We start from the raw sequence: 18,153 nt of genomic DNA, 5'->3' as shown, positions 1-18,153 counted from the left end.
TTCTAAAATAAGAGTTGATTTCCCTAGTTTCACATATAGAAACTCTAGTCCAGATGAATCAGTTTTCCTTTTCTATTCTCTCAATCTAATTTCCTGTCCTCTTCTCTTTACCTATTAAAATTGTACACATTTTCAAAGCCTGCAGTAAATGCTGCGTCTTCGGTGAAACTTTTTCTGCTTGTCCTCGTTGGAATTTGACACTCCTTGGTACCATTCTAATACATTGTTCACTTTGCATTGGCACTTACCATAAATACTATTTGTAATGAAGCAGGTTATTTATGGATATACTTACCTTTCTAGGTTGTGAGCTCTTTTAAACAGAGCAACTAGGAACAGTTCCCATTTGTGCCCACAATGCTTAGCCCAGTTCCTTGCATATATGAGTGCTCAATTGTAATAGAGGTGAACCAGATATTTTACCACTGAATACACGTTTGTGATGTTTTGTCCCTAGTAGCCTGATTTACATACAGATATCGGAATTCCACATAGAATTCCATCATCCCTCTCCCTTACACGTATTAACCATGTATTTTTCTGAGAAGGAAGACACTTACACATTTGTATGTATCCCCAGGAAAGGAGAGGAAGGGACCAGAAGTAGAATTTAACGGATCTAAACCATAAAAACTGAAGAGTGCCCAAATTGACATGATGTGTTGATTTGAGTGTTGCTTTTCCCTTACTTCTAACAAACAAGTTACCATATGCTAGTTACAAACAAAAAGCAATCAATCTGTATATTCTTATGATGACTTCAGTCATAATCTGACTAAAACAGTTTTTCATAAGTTGTGTTTTGTCACTGAAAGTGTCACGTGGGTGAAATAAGTAGCCAAATTATGTATTTTATAATTTATTTCATTATATGAATTCAGATAGATGAAGATCAGAAAAAGTCAACTCTGTAGAATTATTTTAAATTAATAAGGCTATGGAAATTGTATTTTTGTTTCATTGGTCTTGGAAATTTTATTTTTGTCCCATTGGTCTTGCTGACCGACTATCAGCTTTGTAGCTTCTACTTCTAAATTACAGTCTAAACTAACTTCTATCTTGGTTTACTATTTTCCAGTTAACTAAGGTAGACTATATCTTTGTAGAAAATGTATTCAACTTAAAAATTTTAAATGTACCTTTTTTCCTACAAATGCCTTCAGGCATTTCCAGCCATCTTAATGATCAATTTGGGATTTTTTACATTGAACTGGTTTGTATTTGTATCTGTGGATATTATGAGGAAAAACCAAAATTGCCTTGCTGTGGCTCATTCCATTGCTGTACTATAAAGACATTGAGTTTTTATATTTAACAACCATGTATTGTTTAATACATGCAAACTGTATACCAGTATATGAACAGTTTTAATTTATATCTTTTTTTCTTTTGGGATAAGACTTCAGAAACCCTCTCATCAAAGGAATTTCTTGAAAATGCCTATGTTCTAGCAGTTCTTCTGTTCTTGGCTCTTATTCTGCAAAGGACATTTTTGCAGGCTTCCTACTATGTAACCATAGAGACTGGCATTAATCTCCGTGGAGCCCTGCTGGTACGTACAAGCTTTGAATGATCTTGGCCTCTTGAAAATGCCACATACCATCCAGTGATAGGAATGGTAGAGGCTTCAGTTTAGTTTTTTCCTTCCATTTTCACTGTGATACTATGACATCAACACTTCTAGGATCTACTTAATAAAAAAGAACCACAGAGCTAATTAATAAACCCACTGAATAAAAATAATACTTATAATAATATATTAAAATATTTTGAAATCTTGCATTTATTTATTTCTGTTACTACTTTTTCCAGAGATTATGTTTAAATTTGAATATATGTTTAGATTATATCACCAGAAAAAATAAGTTTCTATTTAGTTGAGGACTGAAAGTAACAATACTGAAATGAAAATAATGGTTGACTTAAGAAGATGGCATTATAGGGTTTTTCTCCTTTTTTTCAAAAATTTTTAAAAAGTTATTTTTTTCAATGAAAATAAATAAGCATAATGTTGATTATTAAGTTTAGAGCTTCAAGTACATTTCTTTTTCTTTTTTTTTTTTCAGGCCATGATATACAATAAAATCCTGCGGCTTTCTACATCTAATTTATCCATGGGTGAGATGACCCTGGGTCAGATCAATAACTTGGTTGCCATTGAAACCAATCAACTCATGTGGTTCTTGTTCCTGTGTCCCAATCTATGGGCTATGCCTGTTCAGGTAGATCAATATAAGTAAGATTCTTATTTGCAGAGGAAATAAGAACAAGAAGATATCAGTTTTAAAATTTATTGTTTGTTTTTTCATTTGTAATGGAAATCCAAATCCATGTGTATATCATTCACAGTGCTTGGCACAAAGTAAAGATTTAGAATAAGCTTTATTTTATCAAAATGTGTTTATACACAGATCAACTAGGTAGCTGCCTACATGGTGTAATTTAAAGTGCATCAAAAATTCCAGGCTGCCTCTAAATGACTGCATCAAAGGTGACCTGAAGGAAATTTTCATTTTGATTGGAATTCCCAAAGAGCCTAATTGATTAGTCACTAAACATGTGCTGTTGCCTCCAGAAGGTCACTAATAAGCTGTTATCACTGGCACATAGGCATGGGTTAAAGGCTTTAACTGTATGGATACAATTCATTTGTTGACATCTTGAGCTATGATAAACTGAGCTATTGGGAAATTAAAGAAAAAAACAGCAAGAGAAGATAGCAGGGTTAAAATCTGAGTTTGAAAAAAACAAGAAGAAAGTGACAAACCGGAGAGGCTAGGCCTAAGTGGTTCAGTCTTCGGTTTGGGAAATAAATTTAAAGAGGGAAGTAAGGTAAGATGGGGCACCAACATTAGCTCCTCCACGGTTTTAGTTAGACCTGCCCTTTTTGTCATTAAGTGACTTCCGGGGTCATTGAGGAGCTGACGAGCTCAGATCATTTAGTCCACAAACAACTCTCTTGTTCTCTTACATGATGATGCTGGTTCTTACTTTCTATCCCCCTTGCCTTGATAAGCTAATACAATTCCAAGAGAATATGGGATGTTAAATTTATGGCCGGTGACAACATTTTCAAGAAAAATTTTGTGTTCTTTTAAAAATTTGAAGCCTGTTTCAGGTTGAAAGCATCCTTGGGACCACTCCGCAACTTCATGCAGTAAATTGGTTCGGCACCAGTTGTACACATCATGACACTAAAAATAAACTCCAGCTATTTAGCCTTCGCCAAATAAATCATAGTAAAACTCAACTGTTACAGTTGAGTTGACTTCCAAATACACTTAATATAATAATTAAGAAACACTGTCATTTCACTAAAAAATCCTTCCTTTCATGCAGTGGTCCCCACACCCCTATCCTTTTTCCCCTTGCCTTGTGTTTTCCTTGCTAGATCATAATGGGCGTGATTCTGCTCTACAATTTGCTTGGGTCCAGCGCGTTGGTTGGTGCTGCTGTCATTGTGCTCCTTGCGCCAATTCAGTACTTCATTGCTACAAAGTTGGCGGAGGCTCAGAAGAGCACTCTTGTAAGTAACATCTTTTGGAAACTTTATTAGGAAAATCTAGTCGTGCGGTTTTATTTTTAAAATATAGGAAATTAATACATACCACTCAGGATTATTTGGAAATCATTATATTCCATTTCAGTTCTTAGGCAGCAAATGGGACATTTCTGGGTTGCTCAACAATTTTTAAAAGTGGATTTGACATCTAAGGCGGAATGATCTTAGACTCTAAACACAAGAATCCCAATGCCTGATGTTTTCACAAGTCATGATGTGCTGAGGCTTTGGATCTTCTTGTAGATCACTTACCTATACTTACGGGTACTAGAGAACCCACTTATGGGTACTTTTGATTACACGTACATTGGATGTCAATTACTGACGTGGGAGAAATGGATCGAGGAACAAATAAAGGGTCAGATTTGGTGCTTCTGAAATTAAATGTCCCTAGGGGTGAATCAGACCATGTGATGAGCTATGGAGTTACACTGAAATGTTTCAGTGGCAGCTGCTCTGCCTTAGTATGTTCGTGGTCAACTTGGCAAGCAAGAAAAAGCTTGATTATTGACCCTTTCTGGCTTCAATTTGCCATGAAATCATTTTATTTGAGCAAGAATTGGCTTCTTTTAAAGAAATATTTGCAAATAATAAAATTGTTGACAGCATGTTTAGAAATAAAGTTTGATTAAATACGAGCAAGGCTGTCTGTAAATCAGGCGTGAAATGTAGGGACGCTGCCACTGGTGGATTGTTTCCCAAGTTGGTGTTTCCACCGTGACAAGCAAGTCCCATGTCACACAAGTGGTTTTTTTTTTTTTTTTCACACACACACACTGTATTTTATTTTTACAAGAGATATATAGACTGACACCAAGCATTGTACATGGATGACCACAACAAAAGCAACAATGATTGCAATTACCAAACATGAAACACACTCATACTATGTTATAATATTGACATTCAGTCCAGTAATCCTCCACTGTAACAGCTCCTTTACTTTGCAGTGAAAATTGATTTGTATATTCTTTGCCTCTGAGTCCTACACAAGTGGTTTTTATCACTTGTTTTTCTGCCGCTTCTGACGAGGTTACTCATTATTTCTGTCTGAGCCATCTACCCTCTTTACTCCAGGACACGGATACAGAAAGGTGTGGAAGAGGGAACATGACAAACCAACATCTGACTTTCATTTAGCCATTCATACTGATTCGTTCACTCACCAAAGCAGTCATTGATAGGCACTTAAGACCCTCAAGAGACAAAAAGGTGAATAAAATCAGATCATTTGCTAATGCCATTTGCAGCAACATGGATGCAACTAGAGATTATCATACTAAGTGAAGTAAGTCAGAAAGAGAAAGACAGATACCATATGATATCACTTATATGTGGAATCTAAAAGATGACACAAATGAACCTATCTATGAAACAGAATCAGGGACATAGAGAACAGACTGATGGTTGCCAAGGGGGAGAGGTTGGGGGAGGGATGGAGTGGGAGTTTGGGGTTAGCAGATGTAGCATTTATACATAGAATGGATAAACAACAAGGTCCTACTGTATAGCGCAGGGAGCTATATTCAATATCCTATGAGAAACCATAATGGAAAAGAATATAAAAAAAGAATGTGTATAATATATGTATAACTGAATCACTTTTCTGTACAGCAGTAATTAACACAACATTGTAAATCAACTATACTTCAAAAAAAATCAGATCATTTGCTGCTTTTGCTTCCTCGTATCTGCCTTTTGCCACTCTGCAGATCCTTTTGAGAGTTCACAGGTGATATTGTACTTTCCTAGTAATTCTAATGTAATATTTGGAGGAAACTGAAACAGTTGACTAAAGAGAGGCTTTTGGATCTGCTACACATCTCTTTACAGTTAATCCAAGTGGTTGGCAATCAGTACATCTAATTTAGGCCTTAGACAAGAGCTTATGAAGAAGGAGGTGGAGATTTCTTGAAGTTAAAAATAATAGGCTTGGTTTCAGTAAGTGTCTTATGAAGACTCAATGTGAACACACACAATACCGTACCCTCACATTCCCAAATCAGAAGCAAACTGACTTTTCTTATATTCATTGTTTCTCTTTTCCTAAGTATGAGTGATAGTTCTGAGGGGAGAAAGAAATGATTTACATATTAGAAGGAGCCATTGGAAGCCTCTTTATCAGTTCCCTACATGTCTGTGTGTGTTGTCTGCAGACAGTATTCAAGGAAATCATGTGAAACTTAAGAAACTGCTTTTGTTTAAACCAAAGCAACAGAGGCATAAACAGTTTTTTAGGTGGAAAGAAATTTGAGGCCGTCTCATTCAACTCTTCATTTTCACACTGGAGGCAGCAGTACAGAGAGTTTCACTGCTTCTCCCGGGAATCTCACAGCCATCATTAGACTCAGAGCCGGGCAGAAATCACACTCTCCTCAATCCCTATCTAGTACGTGGTCTTGCCTCTCTGATTCACTTGGATGCAGCTTGCATTGTTTTTTTATTCCTTTCTTTTATAGGATTATTCCACTGAGAGACTGAAGAAAACAAACGAAATACTGAAAGGCATCAAACTTCTAAAGTTGTACGCCTGGGAGCACATCTTTTGCAAGAGTGTAGAAGAAACAAGAATGAAAGAACTATCCAGTCTCAAAACCTTTGCTCTTTATACATCACTCTCCAGTAAGTTGCTGTTGCTCTGAGGACCACCAGAAAACATGTGGTCTGTTCACTTTAACTTGTGATCATTGAGACATTCTAGGCATCAGAGGAAGCCCATTTATTTTCTCCATTTGTGTGGTCCAATAGCCGCTAGCCACGCGAGGTTATTTAAATTTAAAGAGCAGAGTTAGACAAGCTTAGAGTCAAGTAGACCTGAATTCAGTTCTTTACAAATGTGTGTCTTTGCCATGTTACTTGACATCCGAAATCCTTGGTTTCTTCATCTGTAAAATGGGGATGGTGATGATTAGTAGTACTGATAATTGAAACCCTCTTATCAGTTACAGTTGGGATGCATCATGGGTTTTCAGTAAAAATTTGTTTATTTAAATTGATTTGACTGTAATACTATTGATCTTCTTGTCCCCAGACATCCTTAAAAATTATGTGAGGTTGTCTTCCCTGTCTCTTTGGGAGCTTATGTTATTATATTTCCTCGAAGATTGCATGTGAAATGCCAGTTTTGAAAATTGAGGAGAAAACAGTGTCAGCATTTCCAGATGAAAGAAGCCAAACTGCATTCACATAAAACCCTCTTTTCCAATACACTTTCAAGACTTTTTAAATACAAAGCATTTTCTCCACAACTCTAATTTTTAAAAAGCAATTGCTACAAAAATATTATTGTTTTTTTTCTCAAAGAGTGACACTGAGTACTCTCAAGAATGAGTTTGTGTTAGTACAATTCTTCTGAACTTAGCCAAACTACTCTCACTAATATTTGATTTAGTTTGTGTGTCAGTTTTGCTCATTTCTATTGTTCCCCAGACCTTCAACAACTTAAAGTTTTGGAGGTTTATAGATTGTTTCCTTTGAATTCTAAACTACTTGAGTCCTTAGAGATTATAAACACTACTTTTGTGAAATGGATTTAAGGAAAATATTTGGTTTATATAGCTCATTTATTCTAGCCCTAATGCTGGATACATTAGAAATGAAATGGGAAGGAGATTTATCTTCTAGCTCCGCACCACTGCTAATATGGTGTCAAAATGCTAGAAGATGGAATGATCGATAACCACTTGCTTATATGATAGTACTCTAAGCTGCTGGCTCCTACAATATATTTCTCTCTGCAGTGGACTGAAGTTCTCATGGCAAGGATGGATACAGCCAGAAATAATGATGATAATAATAATAATAACAAAAATATATTGAGATACTCAGCCAATTATTGCCATAAGTAGCTTTACATATGTCATCCTATTTAATCCTCACAACAGCCCAATGATTTTGATTCTTTTTTTTTTCTTTTTTTTTTTTTGGCCATGCCACATGGCTTGCAGGATCTTAGTTCCCTGACCAGGACCAGGATCGAACTCAGGCCCCAGCATTGAAAGTGCAGAGTCCTAACCACTGGACCATCAGGGAATTCCCCAAAGATTTTGATTCTGTTATTACCTTCGTTTTGCAAACTAAAAGATTAAGGTGGAGAGAGCTTAAGTAACTTGAATGTCCCCCAAATCATCCAGCTACTAAATGGCAGAGGTGGGTTGTTAACTCACCTTAACCCAGTTATGTAAGATTTGGGTTGGTTTTTGAAAGTCAGAGACAAAAGAGAAGACGACAGAGGAGGCCATACTGAAGAGAAAAACAAGAAATCATGATGGTGAAAATGCATAATCATGTTTTTTTTTTTAAACATCTTTATTGAAGTATAATTGCTTTACAATGGTGTGTTAGTTTCTGCTTTATAACAAAGTGAATCAGTTATACATATACATATGTTCCCACGTCTCTACCCTCTTGCATCTCCCTCCCTCCCACCCTCCCTATCCCACCCCTCTAGGTGGTCACAAAGCACCGAGCTGATCTCCCTGTGCTATGCGGCTGCTTCCCACTAGCTATCTATTTTACATTTGGTAGTGTATATATGTCCATGACACTCTCTCACCCTGTCACATCTCACCCCTCCCCCTCCCCATATCCTCAAGTCCATTCTCTAGTAGGTCTGTGTCTTTATTCCCGTCTTGCCACTAGGTTCTTCATGACCTTTTTTTTTTTTTCCCTTAGATTCCATATATATGTGTTAGCATACTGTATTTGTTTTTCTCTTTCTGACTTACTTCACTCTGTATGACAGACTCTAACTCCATCCACCTCATTACAAATACCTCCATTTCATTTCTTTTTATGGCTGAGTAATATTCCATTGTATATATGTGCCACATCTTCTTTATCCATTCATCCGATGATGGACACCTAGGTTGCTTCCATGTCCTGGCTATTGTAAACAGAGCTGCAATGAATATTTGTTTTTATGATTATAGGCAGCAGGAATTCTTATATCAGTGGTGCAAAGTTCCACTTACACCACTTCCAAGTTTTCCGATTTGGTTACGTATGGTGTTGGTAGTGGTGAAGAGCTTCCATTATCTGAGTTGAATGGACCTGGCTCTAAATCTGAATTCTGCCACTTCATAGCAGTATGGCTTTGACCAAATTACTACTTCTATCCTCCAAGCCTCAATTTTTTCATGTGTAACAGTGGAAAATAACAATCTCTACCATGTAGGATTGTAGTAAAGATTAGAATAGATTAAGGAATGCTGCAAATGTTGATTGACTTGTTGATTGACTCTATTCCAGGCACTACCTCAAGGGCTTCCTACTCATTGTTTTGTATAACGCACCTGGCAAGTGGGCTAGTGTTCAATAACCTCCCTCAGTTTCCTCCTCTAAAAATTGGTGTAATAAGAATAATACCTTTCTCACAGGTATATTGTGAGAGTCAAATGAGGCAGTGGACGTGGCACTGTTCTGTAACTGTTAAAAATATTTTGTAAATAGTATTTGCAGAGTACCATAAGTTTAGACCAAAAAAAAAAAACAAAAAACAAAAGAAAGAAAGAAAAATGTCAACTGTATAACATGGTGGTTACTGTTGGGTCTTAGAGTGCAGGCTGACCTGGAATGAAATCCTGCCTCAGCAACGTGTCTGCTATACATCCTTGGTCAGCATTTGGTGGCGTCTTGGTTTCCTCATCAGGAAGTTGGGCTGTATTCAGCATACCTGGGGGAATTAAAATAAGATAATGTATGTAAGGTGTATAGAAAAGCACCTGAAACATAAAAGCGCTCAATCTGTGGTATCGGAAAATGTTGAAAAGCAAAGTTAAACAGGATAAATACTAATAAAACTGAAGATCCATCTCTATGAATCAGTGTTCTTGCCACTGGAGATCATATCTGGGGGGCAAAAGAGATTCTGTTAAATCATTTCCTAATCTCCACTGCCAAATGGTCATGTGCTGTTTATGGATTTCATTTTTTGGCCAAAGACAAAGGCACGATTTTATTTTTTCTCTCTTCACTTTGATAGAGTTTTATGTGGAGAAGTGGGAAGAACATGAAGCTTTTGACCAGAAAGGTCTGGGTTTTATCCAAGCTCTGTCATCTCCTAGCTTGGAATCTTGCCTGTGACTCATCTTTCCTAAGTGCTTTCCTCATTATTGCGCAGGGTAGTTGTAATCATTAAATAGGAGAAGGCACTCCCGTCATACCTCAGTAATTGTGAGTTGTTGAGTAGTGGCAGAGTGAAGTGGTGGTGAGTACGGTCTGAGGAGCCCAGCTGTGTGACCTCGTGCATCCCATCCTCATCTTTATGATGAGGTAGGAAGGGTCCCCGATAACCTGCACTGGGTGCAGAGTGCCAAATAAATAGTTTTTAGTAAAATAGCAGCTGCTCTCACTCTTCCTCATCAAGAGGAGATTACTTATTTAAAGATATTTAGAATGAGTTATAAATAATGATGTGGAGGAAAAGAATGAAATACACTTAGAAAAAAAAGGTCATAATAGCTAGAGAAAGATGAAGACAGAAACATGATTCTTCATCTGTACCGTTATGAGTCTCAGAGCCGTGTTTGGATTGCTGCTACCGTACAAGAATTCGGATTTGATAGCTAAGCCACCTGTGGACCTTCAGAAGCACAGGCTGAGTCTGTACACGGTGGTAAGGACAGTTCATGAGAGCGGATCATGAGAGCTGGTGATAGTTTTTAGATGGACTGTCTTCTGAGTGTCAAGAAAACTAGATTATAGTTCTTGCTCTGCCATTGCCTGGCCCTGTTACCAACTATGCAGTTACTTTTTGGTCCTCCGTTCCTAAAACTCTATGGTTTATGACAAAATAACTACAAATCATCAACTTGGCTTTTTATTTTTCCTATTACTTCCAAATGCTAGTATTCTAGCCTAAATATGAGTTTTTCTTATTTCAGTTCTGCATATTATGCTTATCAAATGATAGTGCAATATATTCCTGGAGAGATATTTAAACAAGCAGAGGGCCCAAGATATGGAGCTATTTTATTAAACAAAAGGTCTATAAGTGAAAATTAATATCACTGCTGGAAGGAGATTTTTCACGTGATGTCAAATTCTTTTTATCTGTATAATATCCCAATTTTTATATTTTTAAGTTAGTTTAGTGGACCAAACAAAATACAGACCGTGAATACTCTGAAGAATGCATATGTGTTAAATTCTAATAACTTTATCTAAATTTTGCTCTTTGTAACATGTCATAAAAAAAATAATTTTTCACATTTTCTGGTTAAGCCTCACCTATGGGAGTTCACAACTGTGAACCAGGAAATACCAACTGGGAAATGTTTGTGGACTCAAGACAAAAATGTTACTTAATGTACTTGGTCCTTCCTGTACTTAATTCCTTCCTTCCTTAATGTACTTGGTCCTTCAAGGAAAGTTAGAGTAATAATCGATGATTAATTAAAGTTACTGAAATGTCTCACAGTTCACTGAAACTAATGTATTTGGTTTCTTTCCACAGTCTTCATGAACGCGGCAATTCCCATAGCAGCTGTTCTTGCTGTAAGACACTTTTTCTTACCTTAAGAAATGGACTTAAGTCAGTGTTCAGAAATGACTTAGGAACAAGAATGGGTGGGTGGTAACCTATATTACCTCACCTTCAGTTTTCTCTTCGCTGTCTCCATTGTGATAGTTCTAATCCGGGGTTTCTCAACCGTGGCGCTGTGGACCTTTTTGGTCCCGATAATTAATTCTTTGTTGTGAGAACCTGTCCTCTGCATTAGGATGTCTAGCAGCATCCCTGGCTTCTACTTATTAGATGCCATTAGTACCATCAAAAATATCCCCAGACACTGCCAAATGTGTCCTGGGGAGCGAAATTAACGGAGGTTGAGAACTTACTGACCTAATCTCCATGACCTGGTTCCTGGACATTCTTACAAAATAGTGCTAGATCAACAACTGGAAAATGTTAAATGATTACATTATATTTCAAACAAAAAGGACAAACCCAGGAACTAGTATTATACTTAGAAATATTTGTAAATAAGTCTGCCTTGGATACCCTTGTTGGCGATTTTAGGAAAGATCCACAATAGGGACCCTAAAACAATGGAATGTTTCCTTTCTTCTCTCAGAAAATTTAGTATTGGTTGGAGAGAGCCTGAGTAGGTGTGAAGAACTCTGGATTCTCTCATGGTCATTCTCCCATCTCAGTAATTTGACAGAAGTTAATTTTCTAATCTGTCAATAGAATCTGTTTTGCCCCTTTCACAAGTTTACTGCTAGAATGAATGTAAACCATTAAGTACTCTACCAATAGCAAGTGTTATTTTTCTTAGGGAGGGATTTGGATGAAGCAATTGTATTATATTTTTCAGAGTTGCAATGGACATATTGGCATAGTAGAATTTGTTAGGCTTGTAAAATTGAATGCAAGTATTTGTGAACCTTTCTCCAGCTTTCTCTAAAATCCTTTCTTTGCACAGACATTTGTGACCCATGCGTATGCCAGCGGGAACAATCTCAAACCTGCAGAAGCCTTTGCTTCATTGTCTCTCTTCCACATCCTGGTCACCCCTCTCTTCCTGCTCTCCACTGTGGTCAGATTTGCCGTCAAAGCCATCATCAGGTATGTGCTGGAATGTCTGGAGTTCTTTGCTTGATTATAGAAATACTATCTGCTCATGGTAGTAAGTTAGAAAAAGTATAAAAAGAACATCCAAATCACTGCCCAGAGATAACTTGTTAAAATTTTGGTATGCTACCTTTCAGTCTTTTATCTATTTCATATAAAAATAATTATTCTAAAATAAAAATTTTGAACTTTGGGGGGTTATTTTCCCCCTCATTAAAACCAAAATGCATGACGTTTATTGGCTACATGATATTCCATTGTTTGGAAGTATTCTAATTTATTTAATGGTTACCTCTTTCTTAGACATTTAGAATGTTTCTATTTTCACCCATGTAACATAAATAATGTAAATTACATTTGAGAGAAGCATCTGTTTATCTTTAAACTTTTCTCTGATTATTTTCTAAAGTCAGATTTCTAGAAGTGGTCTTACTTGTTCTAATAGTATGCATCTTCTTAATGCCCTTGATGAGTATGGCCACGTTGTTTTCCATTGAAGGAGACGTAGGTTAAAATGTGTGCAGATTTTTAAGTTTTTTTTAATGAATATGGCCATAATGTTTTCCAGCAAAGCTGGGCCAGTTTATGTTTTTACCAGCAGTGATGGAGAATGTTCATATCAACACATATTTTCTGTTTTAATTTTAGTTTAATTTGGCAAAAAAAAAAAAAAAAAAAAAAAATCCCGGCTCACAGTCTCTGAAAATGGAAAAACTTTGCAAAACTGAGTGCAGTGTTCTGTTAATTTTAAGTAGACTTCTATAGGTTTCTAAGCAGTGTAGACTTTATCTCAGACTCACAATTTCCCATTAAAATAGTTGTGGTCTGATAATGACCATTTCCCCACCATTTTTACTTGTATTATATAATAAATATGTTACCAAACTATATTATACTACCCTGTATGTGCCATAGTGCCATAGCTATGTTTCAGTCTATATTATAAACAAGGTAGTCTTAAAGTAGTATTTTGCTTTTTGCTATAAGGTCCTATAAACCTTATAAAACCTCAGCATGTTTCATAAACAGTCATTATCATATTTATATCTGGCCTTTGAAAGAAACGCCAAGATGTTTCAATACAGAAGGAAAAATGGAAAATTGAGGCCTTAAATATACTAAGCATAGTGTTGTCATTAACAGCAATGTAGAGCATCTATTGTAAGGTCCTTTAAAATGAAATACTTTCCCAATGTCTATGTATTGTTAAGCAAACTATTTTTTAATATTCAAGATACCAGAACCTCTAGTTTTAGGCAATAGTTTATATTGGCTTAACAAAGGCTTAATACCAAATATCATTAAAATTCATATACCTTATCTTACTATAAACCAAGTTCTGATTGTTTACACTAATACCGTAACAAGATTTCAATCCTATTCTGTAAGATATGCTGTTAGTAACAGATTCTGAAGCTGTTAGGAGTTTAAAGCTCAGGCCCTCTGACCTCATCTGCCCTCATTTTCTTATTGTTCTGACTTCTGAAACACTTGTACGGCTCACTGACTGATTTCTGTAGCACCACTTCCAAATTAGGCAGTGCTCTGGAAGGGAAGCGACTTCAAACAATAAAACTGATAAATGGCCAGAGTCTGCTATTTTGGTTCTTATTTTCATTTTCTCCACTTAATAGCTGTCCCTCTCACGGTTGCCTTTTTAATTGAATTTGACTTTGTGCTACAAGTCAAACAGAAAGCAGTTGATCACTAATAATAGATCAGTCCTCTGAAATCAGGAGGTTACCAAGCACCGAAAGGACTTTAAGAGTTGCTGTGAAAAAAAATTAATAAATCTAGGCGTGTGGGTTTCCCCAAGTCCATAGTATACAATCCTGCTGTAGTGAATCCTAGTAAAGCTGAGCGTGGATCATAATCCCTGTATATTTCTGCATAACACTCTCTCTTCTGTACGTTCCAGGGAAAAGGCATTTGCCAGTTTGATAAAGACCAGTCTGTTTTCAGGGCTCAGCTCCAGATTTCCCAAGCCATAGGCCAAATAGAATCAGCTTATAAAAACTTGCTTCTCTAAAGTGAATTTCAGTGGTTGATTTGTGGGTCCTCGGGAGATGACCAGTCAACAGAGGAGGCCAGTCCTTTTTCCCACTGTGTGCTGGTTCTCGGAACCCAGATGAGCGTCTTTCCCAGTGTGAACTGGGCTTGGCATTTCCTTCTCTGCCTGGGAACCCGTGACCAGGCTTTAATGCCAGTTGGCCCACAGCGAGTTGAGCAGCCTGTTTATAATCGGAGACTTTGGTTAGCTGATTTTGAAACCTCCTTTTCAGGACTGTGGAAGCCATAAGTTCTTTGCTACACTCTGAGATGCATGCAGAAATTTGGTGGGTTAGAAGAGGGTGCAGCATACTCCGCAACTTGTGTTACGCGTGCCTGTAAGAGATGTGTAAACTTCTCTGCTGGAGGAAGATTCCATGCCATGTAAAATTCGTTGCTTCAAGAAAATTCTATGCTTTCTTTTAAAAATGTTTAGCTTGTTAGACAAAATTGTCTTTGCGGTGCTCACCGGGTGGGACCTTATGTATACATAATAAAATGGAAGAAAGAGGCCGTTAAGATTCAGGTTATCTCCCAGTAACCCCAGCACCCCACATCATTTGAGTTTTCTGGACCTTTTATGGTGATGTGTTCCAGTCTACATTTGCAAACCGGAGGGAAGAAATGAAGAGAAGTAGGAAAGTCACTAGTTTCTAAAATGTTAAAATACTTGAATTAGTGATTTTTTTCATGATGCCTGTTGTACTTGTCCTCTTTGCTTTATTTGTAAGAAAATAGTTTATGTGTTTTGCTTTTCTGGAGGAAAAGGTTAAGTTGCTATATTGTATCCTTTATAAATAATTTGAGTTTAGGTTTCTGGTACTTGACGTACAATGCAGTATCTATATCCAGAGATGTTATTTACCAAGGAAAGAAATGTGTAAAACTAATCCCTTGCTTTGGTGGAAGATAACTCTTGTGTCCTTTCTCTCATTTCCCTCCCAAAGGAAAGTACGCTTGGCTAGTCTACTGTGATTACCTTCAACCAAATAAATTGTTACTATATTTATCATAGAACATGCTCACAGGTTGACCTGGTCCACATTTACAAAAATTTCATGGTTTCCACAAGAAAACACATAACTGCCAGCAACAAAATCAGTTATTCCCCCAAAACATAGCACCTGTCCAAGGTACTCAAGCTGTATGTAAACACCCAAACTTGAAAAGTGAAAAAAATATCATCGGTAACAAAACCTTAAATACTTTGACGAATTACCTAAACAAATGAGAAATTAGTAAAACACTAAACTAAAAGGTGATGGAGGCAGGATAGGGAGTTGTTTGGTATCAAGTTTACCTGCTTTCAATACCTGCACAGCCATGGAATAGTCACTGTTCAACCACAAGCATATTATTTGGTGCCTCTATGGCTCAGCTTCCTCACTTATCAGATGAGCATCATAATGGTTCCTGCTTATGGTGGTTGGGAGAATTAAATGAGATAATACATGAAAGATGCCCAGCACATTGCCTACATATTTTAGATATTTAACAAATCTCCGTTTTACTAATTTAACACCATTTTACTGAACTCCGTTTCGTGCTTCAGAGATACATCTTTCTGTGGATCCACATTCATTTATTAAGCAGTTCAGGTACCTTGCTAGGCACTGGGGATGGCAAAGAAGAAAGATGGAGTGAAATCCACAGGAGTCCACAGTCTAGCTGGAGAGACTGGGAAGGGAAGGGAATTACAACACGCATGTTATGCTGTGATAGAGCACTACACAGAATACCATGGGCCATATATGAGGCTCATTGAATCTTATCAAGGGAGAAGGGAGATAGTCCAGTCAGTAAAGGTTTAAAGGCGGTGATAGCTCCTTCATGGGATCTTAAAGAATAGGTAGGACTTGGCCAGTTGAATAAAAAGGGAAAACACATTCTGTGTGAGGGAGCGATGTATGCAAGGGGAAGGGGTGAGCAGAGAGGTGAGAGATCTTGGTACCTTCTGGGGGCTAAAGGTAATTGCATGTAGTTGGAGAAAGGTCCTGATGAGGAAAGCACTGGGAGATGAAGCTGGAGAGTAAAATCCCAATCAGCCTGTAGATGATGCCAAGGATGCTGAAAGCTGCAGGGTGGCCATTTGTTATTTTAAGGAGAGGACTGTTGTATGAGCATATTTGCATTTTAAAAATATAACCCTGGCAGCATGGTGGAAATTACTTCACCCTTGGTCAGGATTCATGCATTTTCCATAGTTGTTTTGCCTCTGTGAGTTCTGAAAGGCCCTCATATGAACAGGAAATGTTTTTTGTATTACCTATTCATTCACCAGACATTTCTTGAGGAATTGCTATGTTATATTTTTGGCACTGGGCTAGATTCTGAAGATGAAAATTTTCGCTTTTAAAGAGTTCAGAGTCTAGTGGGAGAGATAGACAGTAATAAAGCAAACAAAATAGTGCAAGGGACCCTAAGCCAGAGAGCCTGGAATAATGGGGATGGGGAGGGGAAATGGAGGGGGAGATTCAGAAAAGTGCTAGTATTGGGTCCTCCGATGATTATTGTAGTTGGAGTTCCAAAGTGGGATCTTATGAAGAGGAAAGAAGTTCTCCCCATGCTCCAATCATGCTCAGGGACCATTGCTTCCTGATATTCAGCAAGAATGGGTCTCATTAATTTCATAAAAGCTTCAGTAAGATTTGTGTGTGCTAGAAGGTGAAATGGAGAATTGAATCAACTGACCTTACTTAAATGTCTGAATCATTGGTTTATTCCTTCTTTGGTTGATTCAGCAAACATTCATTGAGTAATGTGTACCAGGAGCTGCTGGACTTAGAGTTACAAAGGCACACAAGCCTGGCCCCATACTTTCCTTTGTGTGCAGAGACACAGTGTGAGGTTGTCTAAAAGGTATTCCTTTGATTGACAAAGCTGTGCTCCTTAAAATCCAATCTCTTCTAAACATTGGAACAGAATGACAATTAAAGTCTGTAAAAGTAAAGAAAGGATACTGCCATTTAAGATGAATAAAATGCCATTTCTAAGGCATTTCTAACACCATCTTTCAAACCTATGTGATCAGGCTTTGCTGTCAAAGACTCAAAGAGAGTACAAAACCCAAAGCTCTTCTTTCTTTTTTTGGTTCTAAAATTCTTTTTAAAATTGCAGTAAAATATACATAACATAAAATTTATCATTTAAATCATTTTAAGTGTACAGTTGAGTGGCATTAAGTACATTCACATTGTTGTGCAAACGTCACCACAATCCATCTCCAGAACTTTTTCAGTTTCTCAAATTAAATTCTATACTCACTAAATGATAACTCCCCTTGTACCTACCTCTCCTCCCAGACCCTGGTGACCACCATTGACTTTCAGTCTGTATGAATTTGACTATTCTATCTACCTCATATAAGTGGAATTATGCAATTTTTGTTTTTTGTGTGCCTGGCTTATCTTATTTAGCATAATGTTTTCAAGGTTCAGCCATGTTGTCATAACTTGAATATATTTAAGTAAGTCAGGAATTCCAGAACCATGGAAAAAAGTATGGCAGATGCTCAAAAAATTAAACATAGAATTACCATATGATTCAGCAATTCTACTTTTGGGTGTATACCCAAAAGAATTGAAAGCAGGGACTTGAATAGATATTTGTACATTCATCTTCATAGCAGCATTATTCACAATAGCCAAAAAGTGAAACAACCCAAATGTCCCTCAATTGATGAAAAAACAAAATGCAGCATACACATAAAATGGAGTATTATTCAGCCAAAGCTTTCCTTAAACAATTATTTTTTTTAGTGGAATCTAAAAAATACAACAAACTCATGAATATAACAAAAAAGAAACAGACTCATAGATATAGAGAACTAGTGGTTCGCTTTAGTAGTTACCAGTGGGGAGAGGGAAGGGGGGAGGGGCAACATAAGGGGTAGGGCATTAAGAGGTACAAATTATTATGTATAAAATAAGCTACAAAGATGTATTGTACAACATAGGGAATATAGCCA

General features: G+C 37.1%; 1 protein-coding gene across 1 annotated transcript in view; it reads left to right on the top strand.

Moving 5' to 3' along the window:
• The window catches only part of ABCC9 (ATP binding cassette subfamily C member 9), a 139,893-nt gene that overhangs the window by 24,067 nt on the left and 97,673 nt on the right, over positions 1 to 18,153 (top strand). The window contains exons 10-15 of the mRNA XM_068559737.1: positions 1,400 to 1,552; positions 2,067 to 2,222; positions 3,392 to 3,526; positions 6,022 to 6,184; positions 11,019 to 11,059; positions 11,989 to 12,131. Coding sequence (XP_068415838.1) covers positions 1,400 to 1,552; positions 2,067 to 2,222; positions 3,392 to 3,526; positions 6,022 to 6,184; positions 11,019 to 11,059; positions 11,989 to 12,131 — 791 coding nt within the window. The remainder of the gene's footprint in view (positions 1 to 1,399; positions 1,553 to 2,066; positions 2,223 to 3,391; positions 3,527 to 6,021; positions 6,185 to 11,018; positions 11,060 to 11,988; positions 12,132 to 18,153) is intronic.

The sequence above is a fragment of the Eschrichtius robustus genome, chromosome 13 (assembly GCF_028021215.1).
Source record: "Eschrichtius robustus isolate mEscRob2 chromosome 13, mEscRob2.pri, whole genome shotgun sequence".
Taxonomy (NCBI): Eukaryota; Metazoa; Chordata; class Mammalia; order Artiodactyla; family Eschrichtiidae; genus Eschrichtius; species Eschrichtius robustus.
Note: the sequence above shows the minus strand (reverse complement) of the source record. Positions and strands in the feature narration are given on the sequence as shown.